This window comes from Bos javanicus, chromosome 22 (assembly GCF_032452875.1).
Source record: "Bos javanicus breed banteng chromosome 22, ARS-OSU_banteng_1.0, whole genome shotgun sequence".
Lineage (NCBI taxonomy): Eukaryota > Metazoa > Chordata > Mammalia > Artiodactyla > Bovidae > Bos > Bos javanicus.
This window is the reverse complement of record NC_083889.1, coordinates 43,968,799-43,989,619: the sequence shown is the minus strand read 5'-3', so window position 1 is coordinate 43,989,619 and position 20,821 is coordinate 43,968,799. Positions and strand designations below refer to the sequence as shown.

The window sequence follows — 20,821 nt, the reverse complement described above, 5'->3', positions numbered from 1 at the left end:
AACTCACTCAGTGAAGAACCAGCTGGTGGCACTGGGGAGACCGTCAAGAGTGCCTGTGAACCCAAACACAGGCCATCCTGTCCAGTGCCTTTCTGGCAGAGTACCACAAGTTACAGGCTACAGAAGGGAAACATGAAATCATGGGGTGCTGGTAAAGGTTCAGGGGAAGTGTTCACAACCAAGCTGTATTTCTTGGGGTAAGGGTATTCAGAGGTGCAAGCGGCATGTATCACGCACATCTCAGTCCTTTCTGCAGGGGATTAAGACACTGCTCTATCACTGCTGAGGAGAAGGCAATGGCACCCCACTCCAGTACTCTTGCCTAGAAAATCCCATGGACAGAGGAGCCTGGTAGGCCGCAGTCCATGGGGTCGCAAAGAGTCGGACACGACTGAGCGACTTCACTTTCACTTTTCACTTTCATGCATTGGAGAAGGAAATGGCAACCCACTCCAGTGTTCTTGCCTGGAGAATCCCAGGGACAGGGGAGCCTGGTGGGCTGCCGTCTGTGGGGTCGCACAGAGTCGGACACGACTGAAGCAACTTAGCAGCAGCAGCAGCAGCAGCAGCTATCACTGCTGCAAGTGGTTTAAAACCACCCAGCACCTTCCCAGGGCATCCTGTCATCATTCCTGTCTAAGCTCAGAGCTTCCGGAGGGCATGACCCTGGGAGATAAGACTCTTCGTCAAGAAAGCTTTCTCACTGTTCTCAAGCAGTAGGCCATTCTGGTCTCTGCATGGGTGACCTCTTCCCCAATCTCTCCCCATCTTTTCCTCCCTCCACCTGCATCATAGACCCCTGTGGAGATGACCAGCTTCCTAGCAGCCTATCAAGCATTCTTGTCTCCTTGCCTGCCCGTTAGCACTGACAAGCAGAGTTTCCTTGTGTTGTTCTTATGAATTGGTAATTTCAGCCTAATGCAAAAAAGGTGGGGCGGGGGGAGCTTAATGGACATTAAATTCTACTTCTTCCACAAATATTTTTATCATTATCCATGGGACCCTCACCAAGGACCCACTAAAGCAACACCACTTCAACCTGGGCAGGTGGCAACCACTCAGGATGAGAGCACCTGGATGGAAACCAAGTGGACAGCAATCCCTTGGTGAGGGCATGCATGTGCATGTGACTATTTTCCCATCTTCAGCTTTCCTAATGAGACAGCTAGGTATAAAATAAGATACAGAGATGTAATGCGCAGCACGGGGAAGAGAACTATTATTTTATAATAACTTTAGATGGACTAAAATCTGTAAAAATACTGAATCACTACGTTGTAGACCTGAAACTAATATAATATTGTAAATCAACTATACTTCAAAAAGAAGGCAATTCAATGCAAATGGGGGTGAAAGGGAAACGGAAAATTAATCTCTCAGCTCTGCAATTACCCACAGGCAGACTTTCTGCCAAACAAACTATTTCTTATCTCTGGTCAGTTTTTATCTGCAGCTGCCCTCTCCCACCCCCGCCACCACTATGCACAGACCCAAATCCTCTCTTCCCCCGACAGTCGATGACAGAGCAGTCCAGGCCTCCGGGACCGTCAACACCCTGATGGGATTCAGGGCTCACGGGGAGTCTGAGGCAGCGCCCTTGTTTATGGACTCAGTGATTGATTGGACCCTAAAAGCTCCTGGGCCAGAAGACTAAGTAGGTTGAAAGCAATCATTAACAACAGTGTAATGTTTAAAAAACCAAGAGATGCGAGGGGGTCTTTGGGCATGTGGACAAGTATACAGGAAATGTGAAGGATGGAGGCAGGTGGACATACTGAATACTTTCAGGTAAACACCAACAGACACAAATCAACAATGACAGAGGTGTTGATGGGGTGGGCACACTTTGTAGAAATAAAGCAACCTGGATACAAAAAAAAAATTGTTTTAGCCCTACCACACAGCTTGTGGGATCTTAGTTCCCTGACCAGGGATCAAACCCATGTGTTTGGCAATGAAAGCACAGAGTCTTAACCACTGGACTGCTGGGGAATTCCCTGTGTATGAATCAAAACAAAACAAAACAAAACAAAACAAAACCTTTGTGGAGGACAAATGCTACTTTTATTATAGAAAGAGCTGCAAAAATGGCCACAGGCTGGGTGTTTCTTTCTCAAAAGAGATCAAAAACAGACACCCAGGTGCAAGAGGCAAGAATCCAGATGGAAACAGAAGGGACCAACTCAATAAGGAAATGGAATGGGAAGGATAGAAAAATTACACCCTCTGAGTTAAAAGTTCAAGTTATCTCAATAAAAGCAATCCCTAAATTCTTCAGAATAATTCTAGTCTGACCGCCCCATTGTGTAAGTAAAGAAACTGTGAGTCAGAGGGTCACCCACCTTGTCGACAGTCATAGTTGGCCTGAGAGGCCCTCATCTCGCAGATCACACGGATATGAGACCGTCTAACAGAGTGACTTCTAGCCCAAGATCAGGATGCACAAAAGTTCCAGTAAAACAAGATTCATTTATATTCGATTCACAGGAAATGTGTGATGAATCCAAAATCAACCTGGGAAAAATCTATGTCTGAAGAAAGGTCTGCCAGCCAAATTACTGGTACAGATAGAATTCCCATGAAAATGCTTAGTGCTTAGATTCAGCTGTTTTCGTAATAAGCTATTAAGCCCAAAGATTCACTCAATCGATATTCTTATTTTAAAACCCTCATTTACTCAACATTTTCCCTAATACTTTTACCGAGCAGTATTTCACCCACACAAAGCATTAAAACTTACTCCGAAGGTAAATAAGAAGGTGGAAAGACTGGGTCCCACTCTAGTAAACTCAGAATGAAACAAATACACAGTGCCATTCAAATAACAAAGTATAAATAAAAATTATAAATGTCAACGTTTTTTAGGATGTGGAAAAACGAGCACACTTATTCACTGAAAGCCATCTGCCACCAATCATTATAAATGTATCTACTACGTGGCCAGGCACAGAGCTAAATGTTTTTAAAACAGTATCTTATTCAAGCCTCAAAACAATCCTGGGAGATAAACGATTATTAACTCATTTTACAGATGAAGAAAATTGCCCAAGGTCACAATAAATGGTAGCAAAAGGCAGAGCTGGGATTTGTGGACCAAATCTGTCCTCTTCTCAAAACACAAGTCTGCACTGTTAACTGGCTCAGTCGTTACAAAAGGCAAGCTGGTCAACGTGTAGTAAGAGCTATAAAACCTCTGCCCCGGTCATTCCACTTTGGGAAACACTATGTGCCAAGGAAACAAACCAAAATGGCAAGGGTGGGAGGGCAGGAAAGCAATCTGCATGAAGGCATGCACAGCAGCTTTATAACAGCAATAACCTGGAAACAGCCTGGGTGCTTCATCTACCGGGGGACAGGAGCAATAAAAGGGGCGGGGGCACACAGCATGGAAAGATACGGCCACAAAGAGCGACAGGTCTGTGAACTCCATGACATCGAAACATGGGAAGATTGTCAGAAAACTAACATAAGTAAAAAACAAAGTGAAATTAGCCATTAAAAAATGCAGTGATTACAACTCTGCATCAAGATGTGTTTATGTATTCAAGAATGGAAGAAGAATCATTTAATGCTCATTATGCTTTTTTTTTGCATTAAACTGAAGTTACCAATTAATAAAAGCAACACAAGGGACCTCTGCTCAAAGACATTATGATCCAGAATGTCCTTCTCTTCCTGATCCAAAGATGTGACATTTTCATATAAAAATAAAGAAAATAGCTCTTGTAATTTTAAAGCCCTTTCTTAAAAAAAAAAAAAAAAAGACCACCCCCTTAGGCTCTCGAGTAAGCCCTCTTTTATGTAAGATTAACAAAACCTCCTTATTTATAAAAACCTGTGGCTCATGAATTTTTTTGTTAGCCATTTAGCCAATTTAAGAACAAATATGTTGACAAATTGGAACATTATTTCTGTCCCCATTTGGTTTGCATTAATAAAAGGTCACACTCTCAGAATCTCACTCTTATAATGCATTTGGAAAAGTAACGCTATTTAAGACAGCATAAATACATGCGGGTGGGGAGATAGGCTTAAGAGTGTCTGAACACACACTGAGACGGAAGCCGTGCACTGGGTGCCTAAGGTGGGAGGTTTGCGCCCAGGCGCCTTTTCAGAGGATCTCGTCCCCAGACAGCAGCAGGATATGCCCATGCAGGTTCTTCATCACACCCTATCCAGGTTGACACGGGGACCCAGCAAATCCCCTGTGAAGCTAGAAGCACCCCCTAACCCTATCCGCACATCATTCCCCTGAACTCTCCAATGGCTTCCTGTACCTCCCAGCATCTCAGGGAACAGAAAAGCTCAATTAAGGAACATGCTAACTATTGTGTCTTTTTAAGATGAACGAGGTTGGGAAGTTGGGGCAGGAAATGGCCCACAGTTGGCCCAGACTTCTGCACATAAGGGAAGAAAAGCTGATTCCTCCAGTTGGCGAGACTGTTCCCTGCCTGGGCCCACCTCACATCACTGTTCTTTCCAAAGTTCCTTTTTCCTCTGCCCCTACCAACCCAGACAGCTGGCCTGTGTGCCTGTTCTTCCCTCTACCTGGGATGACTTACTGTTGTTCCTCAAGCACGAAGGACCACAGGGCCCTGTGTGCAGCTGGCACAAAGCCAAAGCCCCCCATTATGGCAATGTCTGCCTCTGAAGCAAGCTGCCCAAGGGGCAGCCCCTAGCTATGTGCAGGTATTGAAACTTGAGTACAATTTAAAATTCAGGCCCACAACTGTGCTGGCCACACTTCAGCCACCATGGTGAACAGCTGCTGAAATGGACAGTGCAGAGAAGAACATGTCCATTGTTACACAAAGTTCTACTCGATAGGATCTGACTACCTGCCTCTGCAATTCCAGGTAGCATTCTCCCACAGCTAGAAAACTCGTCACCTGACACCTCAGTGATAGCTTAGTGTCACTGGAGCAGCATTTTTTTTACATGTAAATATGGACGTTTTTGGTGTACAGTTCCAGGAGTTTACACACATATAAATGTATGCATGAGTGAATGCTAAGTTGCTTCAGTTGTGTCCTACTCCTTAGGACGCTATGCCAGGCTCCTCTGTCCATGGAATTCTTCAGGCAAGAATACTGGAGTGGGTTGCATGCCCTCCTCCAGGGGATCTTCCTGACCTAGGAATCAAACTTCCATCTCTTTTGTCTCTTGCACTGGCAGGCAGGTTCTTTACCGCTAGTGCTGCCCGGGAAGATGTTTCATGCATTTACACGTGTATAAATATATAAATAGGTGTATAAATGCATACATCAGTGTATCCACCACCAGAGTCAGCACACAGAACAATTCCATCATCTCCCAAAAATCCCCTTGTTCTGCCCCTTTGTAGTCAAACCCTCTATCCACCCCTACCCCAACCCCCCAAAAATCCTGGCAATCACTGATCTGGCAGCTTTTAAAAAAAAAACTCAGATTCCCAGCCTTCCCCGGGAAATCCCACTTAAGCAGATCTGGGGTGAGTCCCGGAATCTCCCACCCCCGCCTACCCCCAAGAATGTTCCTCCGTCCGGTGCTTCTGGGGTTCAGCCAGGTTTGGGAACCTCCAGGGTAAATGCCGAATCGTGGTTTAATTCTCTGCAAAGCACTCGCTGGTATCTAGTCTTGCTCTCCTCCCACCCCCATGAGCTGTTCTGCAGCACATGGCTGATGTCCATCTCAGGCTGGGTGCTGGGAAGGCAGGGCAAATTGGCCTGCTGGGGGGCAGGGGGCAGGGTAAGAACTGGTTTCTGGCGGAGAGAGGCCTCTCTGAGTCACGTGGCCTCCCATCCTAATCCCTTCCTGGCTCTTTGTGCCTTGGAATCCTCATCTGGAAAAAAAGGAACCACATCAGAAATAATCCGTCTACCTCCAAGGCTCAGGGGAAGCAATGATTTACATAACACGTTCAAAGGCGCTGGGCAGCAGGGACCAAAGGTACCTCTCACCCTGGATACATCATCACCACCCAGAGCTGCCTCTGAATGGAACTCTCCTTACCCTGTTTACTTGGCGATGGTGGGGGGATCAAGACTCGAGTTACAATAAAATTGCAGCCTTTGAAAAGAAAGAAAAAAAGTAATAACAAGGCTTTTTTTTTTCCTCCTAAATTCGTGATCCTGAGGGCAGAGTACGAGATTCCATTTTTAAAGAGGAATTCGGAAGAGTCAGCATCATCTCAGAAAACCCCCTCTGCTCGTAAAGTAAACAATTACAAGGAGGGTCAACACTTGACTCGAGCCTTTCTCCCCGGCTTTCTCCTGCCCTGCTGAGGATTCCTGGAAAACACTCTGCAAAGTTTACGATGATCAAAGGAGAAGAATGGCCAACCCAAGAAATGCTATCATTTAAGATCACATGTTTATTTAGCCCCACCAAGCCTAAGAGAGAAGACTGTTTGAAAGGGAGAGAATGCCTGCTTAATCAACTAAAAATGCATTCATTACTATGCTATTCACCGCGGCTTTCCTGAAATCAGACACTTCTGCCCCTAGACCATAAGATTGAAGCGATTTGAAATGAAAATATTTCCTGTCCACTGCTTGCCAGTTTCTAGCCCCAGAGTGATATAACAGATGACATCCAGTACAATAAATGCTTTTATTAACCATAAATTTGAGACTGCTTTAGGGATTTGAAGTGTTGGGTTTCATGCTGAAAAAATGTAATGTTATCCACAGACCATCAGTGAGTAACAAAAACAGAGGCACAGGTTATGCTACTTTGATCAAATTATGACCAAAAAAAAAACCCCACCGTCTTTTTGCATTTTAAATAGTAGTTGCATTCAGGGCGTATCTTCATGGAGCACCACAATAGTTTAATCAAATGTCTTAGAGACTTTAATGGAAATTCATCCTGAGTGCAGATTTATAGAACCAGCAGCTTCTATTAAACAGAAAGGAAGTTAAAAAGTGTTATAAGGCTAAGTGAGCTGCGAAATTCAAATACTAAAAAGGGACTCCAAAATCAGAGTTTCTCTACCTCAGCACTACTGACCTTTTGGGCCATTATTGGGGAAGGCTGACTTGTGCATTTTGAGATGTTTAATGGCATCCTTGGCCCTTACCCACTAAATGCCAGCAGCAAAACCCCTCCCAGTACAATCAAAAGTGTTGCCAGAGATACCCCAATCACCCTCAATTGAAAACTGTTGCTCTAAAGCCTGTTTAGCAAATGCTGCGTAATTTCTCTTTTTCTAAAGAAAACATCAGAGTCCAAAGAGCCTCCGAGCCTTAGCTCCCTGCCCCAGGGCTGCCCTCTACACAGAGATGGTTAGTGATTTCTCAACGGGAAAGCACTCTGCACTTCCTCCCCCACCAAAACCAAAGGGAGCAGAGCCATGGAAACTAGCATTCTCTCTCCTTGAGCAGAGCACACCAGACTCAGCCAGGCGGCCGGCCGCCCTTTCCCCAGGTACACCCTGGCCGCCTCGGTGCCCCGCGTGTACTCTAGCACAGCACCGCAAGCCATCCTTCTCTGGCCTTTTGCTGTCAGGCCACAGAGGCGACTGTGGATTCTGCGCCAGAAAATAAAATGAAAAGCGCGACTGAATCTCTGCAGTCCATTCTCTGGACGCTGAATGTCCCACTATTGCGTCTCGGCATGACATTTCACGGCCAGCAGGGGAGGAGGCCTGGTCCTGAAAGCTGAACAAATGCTGGGCACACAGGCCTGCCTGCGCTCTCGCCAGCTCCCTGTACTTATGAATAAAAGATGGAGGTTTTGTCTCTGTCGTCTCCCTGGTACCCTGGGAGAATAACAACTTGTTGCTTTTTGACATTTTAACTTACTTTTAAAAATAATCAATATTAATTTTCTGTGTCTTTGGCCCTGAAATCTAGAGTAGGGATAAAAAATAAAAGCATGCCATGAGGTAGAAGATAGTAATTCACGTTAAACAAATAAACTCTCTTAAGGGTCTCTAATAAAATAATTCAGGCAACATGTACTCACAGAAGGAGAAGGCTGGAAACTGACTTTAAGGACATGTTCTGAGTGGAGAAGGAAAAGGCCTTTTCTGGAAATAAAGCTCAATGTTTTCTCAGCACAAAGGAAAGAAGTGGCTGAGTTTGGTGTGAGGGAGCACTCGGCCATGCACTCACCCAGGCCAAAGCGGAAGCTATAATAGGAACTCATTCCTGGTCAGTCGCTGAGGGTGACATCTACAACTCTTTGAAACAAGCCCCAGTGAATGGCAAAAACCTTAAGCACTCTTGGGATGTGACACTCCCAATTTTGAGAGCACAGCTGCTGATTCCAGATCGTCTTCAAGGAAAAAAGTTAAATCACAAGATAGTGCAAAAGACACCTTGCCATTTCTTAGGACTCCCAGTAAAGTAAAAGAGAAGTCTTTCTGTATAGCACTGAATTAAACAAACAAACAAACAAAAAAGAATGAATACAAGACCAAACTGGGTTAAATCATTAGAAAGGTCTCTACGTGCAATAATTTCAAGTAGAAAAAACACATTTTGCTCTTTGCTAGAGCAATCTTTGTTACCTACTGATACCTAAAATCCAACAACGTCGCACTTGAACCTTTAGAGAGATCTTGCGAAATTTTAACTTGACCCTAATCATGAGGAAACAATCAGAAACTCAAATTGTGTGACCGTCTATACCACAAGTGACCCCGACTCTTCAGAATGTATATGTTACAAAAGATCAAAAAAGAGGTGTAGGGACTCCATCAGATGCAAGGAGACTAAAGAGACAGGGTATGTCTACAAGCCGTGAATGGCTCTTGTCTGAATCCTGGAATGTGATTCAGAAAGAAATCATGAAGGACACTGGGGGACAACTGGGGTACACGGGGGCAAAGCACTGGTGACTCTCAGCTAAGGGGAAATGCGTGTTCACCCCACTGATCTTTCAACTTTTCTACAGGTTTGAAATTTTCACAATCCAAAATATGTGGGAGAGAGTACAGTAAAGGGAAGCCCCAGGCACGAGTGACTGCTGGTCTGCATGGGCGCTGGGCGGCAACGATTTCACCTTTCAGTTTAGTTTCAGAAAATGTGTGCTCCCAAATATAAAGTCTTAATACAGAATAGGTTCAGAACTGACATAAATTGTTTAAAAACATAGTAATGTGACTTATTATTCACTTAACTGGGTGGTGGGGGGCGTATATACACACAGCAGACATATAAGATAATTTAGGTTTCTGCCTTTATAAAAGGCATAAGTCCCTTTAAAATGCCTTTATGCCTTTCCCTAAAACTTGTCTGCAATTTATCATTCTCTTCCTCCTCTTATCAGAATTCCAGTTTTCAGAACGGCTCTTTAAAACTCCCCTGCCTTCCGCCCAAGCTCTCTCCCATTATCTACCCCATCTTTTTTTAATGAGATAAAGGCAATGATTATACTAATCTCCAACTTGAAAACTATGCACTTAAAAGGCGGGGGGGGGGGGGGCGGTGGGGGCGAGGAGGGGAGTGTGACCCTTTAAGCAAAAGGAATAAAGCTCAGTAGACGGGAAATGTGCTCAACTGAAAAGATGTCAGGATAGCATTTCTGTGTCTTGAGGTTCAAAACGCAGGGAGGAGAACAAAGGGGCAGGCTACGTGTCCAGAGTGGCCCTGAGAGGCCTGGGTGGCGCGCACCTTGGCACGCCGGACACTGGGAGACCATCGCCCCCGCCCCCGTACAGCGGTCTTCAGGCAGCACAACCAGATGTTACATTTTCCCTGCTTAATTTCGGTAAAACTCCATGACCTCTTGCTCAAATTAAAAAAGGCAATGCTATTTTTTTAAAACCACAGGAGCTATCTTTAGGGAAGCCTTCTAAGGATTTCATTAATTCATAGCCAGCCAACCAGGACTTTTCCCACAGTCTCCCACAAAAAAGCCCGGGAAGTCACTGATTGCTTGGCTGGATCTGAATATAAGCAGAGGTAAGATCAGAAATATCCAGTTCCTCCCACGGGGAGGCAAGGCATGGAAATCAAAGCCGGGCAGAAACTCATTACCACAGCTGGCCGGCAAACCCACAGCCCTGGAAAGAAGGCAAAGAGCATCTTTGATTCTGGATGGACTGGTGGGTGACTTCAGAAAATGAAAGGCATTCACAACCCAAGGGGACCGAAAGAAAATGAGGCTTGATTCTCTGTTAAAACCACCAAGTTTTCACATACCACTAAGGGCTGCTGCCAGGGAGTGAGGGTCATCTCGTTCACATTGTTTCATGAAGTCCAAAACCAGGATGCTTAGTTAGCCCTTAGTCCTTTTTCGTTCGTTTACTTTTTTTTTCCATTCACCGTGCAGCGTAACCTGGACAGTCCAAACACCCCCTCTTCAAGAATCCAACCCTTCCCTAAGTGTGACTGCCATCCAGGACCAGCCCCGGTCCCCGCCTCTCTTGTTCCCTGAGAACCTGTCCTGCAGCCCAGCAGTTGGCCAGTATTGGGGACACGGTGCCAATCATCCGCAGTGTGGATGAAGTCGGGTGTATTTTTATGCGACGCTCAGCACCTAATGCCACATGATGCACCAATGTTAAGAAAATATAAATAAAGCCAATTATACTCCAGTCAAAATAACATTTAAAAGATAATGAAAAAGAAAATCAAAACTTCAGAGGACACTGGCATTATTAATACAACTGCTCGCCTTACATGACACTTGCTCAGAGAGGCCACCAAGATCGCCCGCTCTCATGGCCCCTGGTTTCCTGCAGGGCACTTGGTCACACAGAGGGAGAATCTACTGTGTGCCACTGCTGATCTCCTGCTACAACAGGAAGCAAAACAGATCAAGGCCCTGCCCTCAGGGAGCAAGGGAAACGCACAGGCAGACCAGAAAATACTGTGTGTTTCATGGTAAAAAAAAAAAAAAAAAAAAATTCTATGGAGAAAACTCAAGTGAAGAAAAATGGTGAGCAACAGAGAGTAGTGGTTGCTATTTTAAATACAGTGGTCAGGTTCTGGCAGTTTGTTATCCTATTTGTCTTCCTTACTACAATCTAAGCTCCAGAAACCAGGCCTCGCACATAGAAAGCACCAAATACACGCTGAATGAAGGAATGAAGGTCGCTGAGGGTCACCTCTATCAAGCTGTTTGGCTGCTGGAGAAACCTTCCAAGTGTCACCATTCCTGACAGGTGCATATGTGGGTAAAACTCAGCACACCCCTTTAGTCCCAGGCTCCGTCTTCAGCCTTCTTGTCCCCACCACCTCCAAGGAGCCGCCCTCCTCCAGCTTTACTCACATTTTTCTTTCTGCCCAAACTGTCCCTCACCTCCGGGCTCCACTTGCCAGAGGCCCTGCTCAAAAGTCCCCTGGGCAAAGTCTGTCTTCTCTAGCCATCTAATCTCTTCCTCAAAGCCTCCTCTGAACCATCCAAATTAAGTGTCTTCTTCATAAACAGATCAAGATTCCCCTTCTTGACTGCATCACTGCAGAAGGCAGGATGCACCCTCACTAAATCTGGAGCCATGATGGGAGGCCGGCGGTGGAGGGGGAGTGGTCTGATTTCACTTAAGGTAGGCTTCCTGGCAAAGGTGAAAGTCACATGGAGGGAGGCTGGGGGGCCTTTGTGGAGAAGCCTCCCAGGGAAAGGCGAGTCTCCTCCAAAGCAGGAGAAACTGAGGCAAAACAAGTAGCCAGAGTTCCTGGAATCAACCAAGACGTGAGCTACAAAGCCAGAGTCTGCAAAGTAGGCGCCAAGCAGCACCTCAAACACAAGCCCCTCATCACCCTGCTTGCCACAGGCAAGGCAAGGCATTTGCCAAGGCAAATGCACAGGCGGAATGTTCTGGGATGCGGAGCAGGAACCCTGGTTCATACTACTCTGGGGGGAGTGCGCCAGGCAGAGCGAGGAGGGGGAGCTCCCTGCATCTCGCTGTCTCTGAGCCCCCAGGCCTCGCAGCCCCGCCTGGGTAGGAAGCCACTGCAGCCAGGCACCTGGTCCCACTCCTCTTTGTACTTCCCCAGAAAATGTAACCACAGTACTACACCATGGCCTGACACAGAGGAGCTGCTCTTGCCGCCTCACTCCAAATGTCTTTGTGAACTGCAGACAGGAAGCAGTCACAGCAAATCCTATAACCGTGTGGGTGCCTGGGCTCCACCCAGGGCAAATGTGCCCCCTCCAGAGGATGGAGGCGATGTGCGGTCACTCAGCTGGGATCACGCTCAGGCTGACCGCTCGCTCCTGCGTTTCGTCTGGATTGCATTGTATTTTCCTCAGATAAAAGGGAAAGAAACGCTTTTCAGAAGAGAAACCAGAAATCACCTGGACAGAATAAAATCATAGAGAACCATATGGCCCGTCTCAGGGAAACGTACCTCTTCTTTCCAAGGAAACCCTCCCTCTATCCCCATCAACCTCCCACTAGCAAGTCAAACAGTCCAGCTCAGAACAGAAGTCTGGGGCCACAGCCAGCGTTTTTTTTAAAGGGTTACCATTCAATGGGGGGAAAAAATCTACAAAACTGACAAAACAGAACACTTGGAAAAACTCCTGGTTTTTTAGGGAGTAAAGGACTTTCAAATTTGAAAAACAGCTATATTTAAAGCCTGATCCCTTATGATTTAAAAGGATTCATTTGAAATATTCATTTAATGTGTAAAAGGTAAATTTCCACCTGAACATTTTCATTAATGCTATCAATTTCCAAATTCTCTTTTCAAAGTCATGGCTACAATTTTATAGGCATTTCTGATAAGTTCAAGCAAGCTTCCCTATGATGTAGTAATTTTAATGAAAAGCCTCATGATTAATGTCTATTAAGATCAGCTTTAGAGTGAAGAAACGGACAGAAGAATTACAGTGTATTAAACTTTCCACAGTACCTGCCATCTACTGCCCTTACAACTTTTAATGCACAGGCTTTATGCAAATAAGACATGAGGTTTACTATAAAACAAATGCTTCTTAAAAGTGCATAGTAGAGGTAGTTTTCATTTACCCTATTAAATCAGACAATTTATAGGCCAACTTCCGTTTTAGAAGAGAATTACATGTGTGTTCACATCACATCTTTATTTTGTCATCCACCCGGTTGATTTGTTGAGGACAGCTGGTACTTATTAAGCTCCCCCCTTTAAATGTTGTAGCCTTAATTAGCTACATCCACCTTTCCCCAACATTTCCAAACAAGGAACCAAAGAAAAGGAAAGCTGTTTTTATCATGGATGCTTTGAACAATGGAGTTGCAAATGTTAAAATAATAGTCTTCATTAGAGACTCACTAGTCATTCCCTTTTTAGGCCCCTTCAAAAGAAACAGGGTACGGATGGAGTTTAAATTTCAGTCTTTGTTTACTGTAGGTAATTTTTCAATTGTTCAATTTTTAGTTTCATGCCTGGTGTTATTAATTAAACCTTCTCAAGATACTGCTCGGGAAAGCAGGAGAGACAGTCTCCCCAGATATATTCTTGGTATTAGTTAAGCTATAAACATCTTACTTGGGTTTCTGAGCACATGAGAACAAACAGGCAGGATTTACAAGCAGAGAATAAGCCAAGTATGGTTTCCTATGAACAGACATCATGCCCTTCCCAGACACTGAAGCGTTCCCAACTCACACAATGAGAAATTCAGTGGATCAAGTCACTTTAACCTGCTTTATGTAAATGAAACACACACTAACTCATTTGGTTACAACTTAGGAGGAGTGCCTTCTGGAAAAAAAAAAAAGAATGCATTCATGACTTTAAGTGTGAATGATATCAACAGGCTAAATTTGAGCAAGATAAGGAGCATCTCAAGGAATCCCTCTTAGATTTGGTCTCTTCTTGCCCCAGCTTTAATCTGCAGTAAGACTATCTGTTTCAATAGGATGTGATCACTCCTGGGCTTGTGTCTTTTCAATCAGCCGGTGGCCCTGCCGGGTTTAGAGTGGCAGAGAGGAAGTGGCCTGTGGTTAAACAGAGGAAATACCAAGGCATTTTAATAGAGCAAATAGTCTCTTTACTTCCCACAGGGAAGAGCTTCAAAGGCCCCAGGCCCTGGAGGAGACAATGTGTTGTGGGGCCATCAGTCACCTAATCATGTGTCAGGCCCATTCAGAACATCTCAGCAGCGAAGACAAACACTGCCCAGGAGGACACTGCCCCCCACTGCCCAGGCAAGTCAGGCTGCCTGGAGATGGGGCCTGCCGCACCAGCACAGACAGGTCCCTGGGGCCCGCTGAGGTCAGGAAAACTTCCAGATTTGCAGGGGATGTGAAACAGAAATGGTCTTGGCTGCCAGTCTCGGGTGGCTGGACAAAGGTCTGCTCCAAAGACAGACCTGTCCCCCAGCCCAGCCTGTTAAGTTCTAAGGGTACCTGAACCCCTGCTTCATCCCATTTTTTTTTTTTACAGATGGAGGGTGAGGGGCCCCGAGCTTCCAGAAGCCTAAGAACCCATCCATCAGGGGCAGACACAAGAGGCAGCAAGGAATGAAAGGAACAACTAACTGTTGATGGGATGGCCTCAGCAGCAGCAGACATCTGCTGGGCATGGTATGTGAAAAGTTTAGGGACTGATGAGGGAAAGAGAGTTTGAAAGCTTTAAAAAAAAAAAAAAAACCAATACATTTTAAGCCAAATGAAGCATGAGAAATACTCAACTTAAAATAAAGACTTAAAAAAGCATTAGCAGTTCTTTCCTTCGTAAGGAAGCTGTCTGAAAGGTTTGAACGGCTGAGAATATGATTTGGACCCTACTCGACTCTTTCCTGAGACTGTTTTCCAGACAGGCCCAGCTGTTCTGGGGAGGAATCCAGTGGAGGCGTCAGTCCCCTTCACCCCCGGCCTCCTCTTCAGTCCCCAGCACCAGAGGCACCCCCGGAACCACTGGCTCCCCAGGTCCCCTCAGCCAGCCTCACCCCTGCCATTTTCCAGGGCTCGGACAAAGTCTCCACTTTCCATTCTAAAGGTCCAGTGAAGTAATTTAACGTCAAGCTCTGATTTTAAATGTTTACGGTGTGGCTTCTCACCTCCTTCTTGCCATCACAGAAGTCTTCTCTACTAGAGCAGTGATTCTTACCACTGAGAGCATCAGAGGAACTTGCTAAAATATCAGTTCCTGGACCCCACCCACCTCATGCCCATTCTGGTCTCACTGGCCTTGAATCTGCATTTTAATGAGCTCCCAAGGCAATCCTGATACTGGAAGGGCTCTGGACTTCACTTTGAGAAATGTCTAGAAGGAAATAGTGCCTCAGCCAGTACTTAGCTGCTGGGCTCATTCACCCAGCTGTACCCTCCCAATCTCCCCCCGCCGCAGCCCCCCCACCCACCCAGTTAATAACTAGCGCAATGCCTCAGGCACTGCAGGGGCTCTGGGTCCATTGGACGGATGGGGGAGGGATGGGAAGCGAGGGCTGCTCAAAAAAGATGGACCCCAGCCAGAGGATTCCCAATTAACACAGCAAAGCAGGCTGGAAGAAAGCATCACGCTTCTTTCTTATAAAAATGTTTCTCTGAAAATGTGTCAACCAGGGCTGAGTCATTTTTAACTTAGAGACGCAATGTGTAACATGGACAACACAGGCACAGGACAGGCAGATCAGATGCAGGCTTGAGAGCCACGAGCTGCAAGTGAATGAAAACACATCCAATTCAGAATTAAATAAACATGGCTGGGCTCGCGGCCAAGGGAGTTCTTGGATTGGACTTTTATCAAGAACCTAAATTTTAATCAGCTGCAACTTCTTCTTTTCCAAGTACCACCCTATTTCTTCCTACCTTTTGAGATGAAGTATTTGCCTTAAATGGGAAACTTGCACTTCATTGTAAAGACGATGCCAGCATTCTGGCTTCCTGAATTCCTGAAGAAGCAGACTTTTGGGAGGGGAGGCAGTGGAAATTGAGTTTCAGGGACAATAGACCAGGGAAGGGGTATCCCATTTAGGTAAGAAGGCAAGAAATGTTCCTTCCTCCTCCACTGCAGGAAAAGCCACTGAATAAAAACCTGTGGGAATAGATTTCTAACTCCTTGTTCCATGTATAGGCTTCTTAAAACAATGAGCAAGGCAAGGAGAGGGCGGGGTGGGGGGAACCTCTGTGCAAGTGACTGATATAATTACACATCACAAACACAACCACTCCACTTCCAAGAAGCAAGCAGTTAAGACTCTCAAGGAGGATGCTGGCCCCTCTGGAAGTTTTACAACTTGTTACTTCTTTGAGAAAACTGTATTACTCAAAAAGGGCAACTTTACCTGGCAAGTGCCCTAAGAGACTCTGTTTTTAAAGCAGTTGAGGAAGTGTGCCCACAACTCATTTCTAAAACACTGAGATGGTATCAGCCCCTTAATTGCCCCACTAATAACGGGAGGTTGTGAAATCTGACCACTTAAACCAGGCTGGCTCCTCTGAGAGCAACCCCAAAGGGAGGGTTACAGCTGCTGAGGGTTAGCTGGCTCCAGTCACCTTGTGAGTCCTGGGAAAACACACATTCTTGCAGGGGCAAGAGTTCCTGGAACACCCGCTCCTTCGAGAGCAGGGGTCAATCGCTCAGTTCCTCTCCAGCACCCAGATCCTGCACCTCCTTCAGGGCTCACTTCTCTGCCCTGCTGTGCCTCTACCCTCCAGGTTCTGTGTGACCTAGACCCACAGGAAGCCTTCACTTGTTCGCATCACACAGCATCAATCCCTACTGTTAGATGTGAGCGTGACCCCAAATAGACGGTAAGCAACCTCAGAACTGAGACCAAGGTCTACAGGTTGAACACCCACTGTCAGGTAGGTCACACCGACATGAATCAGACACCCAAGTAGCTGCACATCAGTACTTACTAGGCCAGCCCTCTAACAAAGCAACTTCTGGAAAAATTTACCTAGGGAGGTAGGGGGAGAGGGGGCTTCCTGCAGGAAGTGAGCTGAAGGAAGCTGGAGCTGAGAGGGGAGGCTGAGGTGTAAAGAGAAGGAACACAGGCGGGAACAGCATGTACAAAAGCCTGCCTCAGGGAAGACACTGCAGCCCACTTCTCTGATCTTCATCCCTCCCTCGCCCCCTTCTTAAAAATCTATCACTTAATACAGGATTTAGCAGGAAGACTGCGGGGTCTAATTGGGTTCAGCCAAGATTTACAGTGCACCAAGCCTTGAGCCCACCAACAAGAGGTTAAGTGCCTGGCTAAGGAAACTAGTCTGAAGACACAGATGGGAACACATACTGACAATGCAGTCTGGTGAGAGCCAAAGGCAAGGACCTGCAAGACAACACGAAGCAAGGGGAATAGCATTCAGAGAGGGCCTCCTTGAAGAAACATCACCTGAGCTGAGTCTTGGGCCCACGGGGCTCTCAGGGGAGGAAAAGGCACCCCAGGAGCAGGGAAGAAGCGTGCCCTCGGCAGCATCATAGGCACAGGAGTTAGGGAGCAGGGTGGGAGGGGCAGGTGGAGGCTGGGAAGGTGAGTATGTGAGGCAGGTGGGTGAGCTGGGCTCCGTGCATCAAAGAACAAGTCCAGGAAAGAAGGTACCAGGTATTAGGTTGGGGAGAGCCCGGAATCCAGGAGGTGACCCTGAGACTTCCATGCTTATTTACAAAGTAGGTGAAGACGACCCCAAGGGAAGGACTGTGGGACCAAGGTTAAGAGCTGTTCAGAAGGTTACCTCCAGCATGAATGCGAAGCCACTGGAGCGAGGGCCACCATTAAAACTATGTGGGTGCAGGTTAAGGGGAGAACAGATTCTCACTGAGAGCACAAAGCCACCAGCTCGGCTCCTTTAGGGACCTGCTATACCCACAGCATTAAAACTCAACACAGTTGGTGCATGGACACATGAAGCCACCTGGGCAACCGCAGAAAAACAGCAAATTACACTGATCCACCTATGCCATCTTATGAAAACAGAATAAAATGCCTGTGATGCTGTTCACTCAAACACCAACATACCAGTTTAGAGCTAAAAAATTTAAAGACTGGTAAGTCAATGTGGGGATAGCCTTAAGGAAAACTTTTTAAACCTAAAAACAGGAAAACTTGGTATCTATTGGGGAAAAAAGAAAAAGAAAGAATAGTGGTATTTTACTAAAATGAGGCAAAGTAGGAAAATGCGATGTTTTACTCAAATAAGGAGGTTTTGTTCACTATGGGTTTCGTGAGAAGGTGGATTATAGCTGTCTACACTGCAGCTACTGGGTTTGAAGACATTTCAGCTTACCCAGCTGGTACCTAGTCTTCCTTGCTGTGTTTCTCCTAAGGCAGGGCAAGTGAGGTGAAGGCACCAGCCTGTGCTCCTAAAGGGGTGCCAGTTCTAGGCCCTGACTGCTTGAGGCCCATTCACAGTACCCCACAAGAGGTGGATGAACACTGCTCTAAGAGATCTACCTCCTACCCTTCCCTCAGAGAAGCAGTGCTAGGTAAACTAGGAAATCCCCATTTACTCCCATTTTCCAAGTGAAGAAATCGAGGCTTAAAGCTGCTGCTCAGGAAAAGAGGAAAGGTCATGTTCGTGGCTGCCTGATCGCAAAGCCAGTGTCCTCTCCACAAAGCTGAAGGCGGTGAGTGCCCACACGCCAGGTTGACCCTGGCTTAGGTGGGAGGGGAGCCGGGGTCAGATGGATACAGTCTCCAAGTCCTCGCGCTCCCCAAGCCCAGGAGCACTGCTCAGGAGCTGGGAAGGCAAGCTGCCGAAGCACAACCGCATGTCCCATCGCTCAGATGGTTAGGGGCAGACGGCTCCAAACACAGGACGAACGACAGTGCCCCTCTGCTCTCAGACACCTGACCGAGGTGACAATCTCACTCCCTTTGGTCATGAGAAATATCCGCAACTCAAGCGGGGTCGGGGTGTGCGTGGGTGAGAGAGGGTCATCTGAGAGACCATCCGCTAGGCAAAGGGCTGAATGCAAAAGCAAACAGGAATCTTGAGCTGGGGTGAAAGTGGGGTAAGATGGCCTGGCCCAGAAGGAACAAAGCAGTCCCGAGAACGGGGCGCACCCCTGCCCAACATTCAGGGTCCCCTGCCTGGCGGTCCCAGACCTTTGCAGAGCTGAGGACCGGAGGTGCGGGGGAAGACCCCTCCTCAGACTCCCGCTCCAAAGCGCCCCCCATTCGGACAGCGCGGAGGATCCTATCCCGGGGAAGCGCTGCCCTGAGGTCCCAGGCCTGGAACAAAGGGTGGGGCGCCCTCCTCCCGCTCGCCGCCGGGCGCCCCTCTCGCCCGCCCGCCTGGAGCCGGACCCCAGCCCGTGGCCGCGCCTCATTAGCAACACAAAGCCGGGGGTCGGGCGGCCTCTTTCAACCCAGCCGGGGGCAGCCGGACGCGCGCCCCGGGACGGAGGCAGGAGGGCGGGAGCAGACGGGATCCCAGCCCTGTCGAGCACGCCACGGACGGAGAGCAGGCAAGTCGGCGTGGGCTCCACTGCCCGCGAGCACCTGTGCCCCCGAGCTTTGGGGGACAGCGAGAAACTAGCTGTCCTCTCCTTACCCTCCAGCCACAGGTGTCGGCGCCCCGCGCTCTGCTGGAGCCGCCTGCAGCCACGGCCAGCTGCGAACCGTTGAGGCAGGCGTTGACCGTGAAGAAGACCGAGCAGAGCTGCAGCCACGGAGCCATGGCCGTGCGCTCGCCCAGCCGGGCCCTACTCTGCTCCCGGGCCGCTTGCCGCTGGCCAGCCCGGAGTGGGCGGTGGCGCCGGCAGCAGCGGCAGAGCGGTCAGCACCACTGGGCATGCGCTGCGGATCCTAGCACCGCCCCTTCCCCCCGGGGCCCGCCTCTAGGCTCGTACTTCAGGTTTTGGCCCCGCCCCCCCCGCCCCCCCCTCCAAGCCTGGTTTGGTGACAGCAGCCAAGAAATTAAAAGATGCTTGCCCCTTGGAAGAAAAGCTAGGACAAACCTAGACAGCATATTAAAAAGCAGAGACATTACTTTGCCGACAAAGTATAGTCAAAGTTATGGTTTTTCCAGTAGTCATGTACGGATGTGAGAGTTGGATCATAAAGAAGGCTGAGTGTGGAAGAATTGATGCTTTTGAACTGTGGTGTTGGAGAAGACTCTTGAGAGTCCCTTGGATAGCAAGGAGATCAAACTAGTCAATCCTAAAGGAGATCAACCCTGAATATTCATTGGAAGGAGTGACGCTGAAGCTGAAGCTCTAATACTTTGGCCACCTGATTAGAACAGCCGACTGACTCACAGGAAAAGACCCTGATGCTAGGAAAGATTGAGGGCAGGAGGAAAAGGGGGCGACAGAGGATGAGATGGTTGGATGGCATCAATGACCCAATGGACATGAGTTTGAGCAAACTCCATGAGATAGTAAAGGGTAGGGAACCCTGGCGTGCTGCTGTCCACGGATCGCAGAGAATTGGACATGACTTAGCAACTGAACAACTCTCCTTTTCGGCCCCACCAGGATCTCTAAGCCATGCCCCTACAGCCAATCTCCAATTGACTTTTGAGGAGCCAACAGCTGCAGTTTTTTCCCCTCACCTGAAAGGTCTTTTTTTTTTTTTTTAAATCGAAAGATTTTTTTTTCCATGTGATACCTGCTCCCTGCAAAACTCAGGAAACCCCCCCAAAATATGATAATAATGTTTAAATAATAATTTACAACCACCTCTTGAATCCTCTCAAACACACCTAAAAGCGTATTACTGTTATCCCAGTTTTCAGCATGCAAAAGCTAGGGTAATGAATGTGGCGGTTAGAGAAATCCTGGCTGAGACCTCAGACAAATGACTTCTTCTCTCCCCATTATTGTTCCTTCACCCAAAAAACTGGAATAACAGAGTAAGTGTCTTATGCTGGGGAAGATTCTATTGGTTAATACAAACAAGTATTCAACAAATGCTACAATCTACTATTAACTGACTCGGATAAAGTCGCACAGCTGGTACCTGCCAGACATGAGATTCAAATCCAGATTAGCAAAAACAGTACTATTTA

At 47.2% G+C, this 20,821-nt stretch overlaps 1 protein-coding gene across 2 annotated transcripts in view; it reads right to left on the bottom strand.

The window, feature by feature from the left end:
• Positions 1–19,689, bottom strand: part of IL17RD (interleukin 17 receptor D) — a 68,578-nt gene extending 48,889 nt beyond the window's left edge. For both annotated transcript variants that reach the window (XM_061396605.1, XM_061396606.1), the window contains exon 1: positions 19,364–19,689. In XM_061396605.1, the coding sequence (XP_061252589.1) occupies positions 19,364–19,489 (126 nt within the window). In that variant the 5' untranslated portion in view covers positions 19,490–19,689. The remainder of the gene's footprint in view (positions 1–19,363) is intronic.
• Between the last annotated feature and the right edge of the window lie 1,132 nt (positions 19,690–20,821).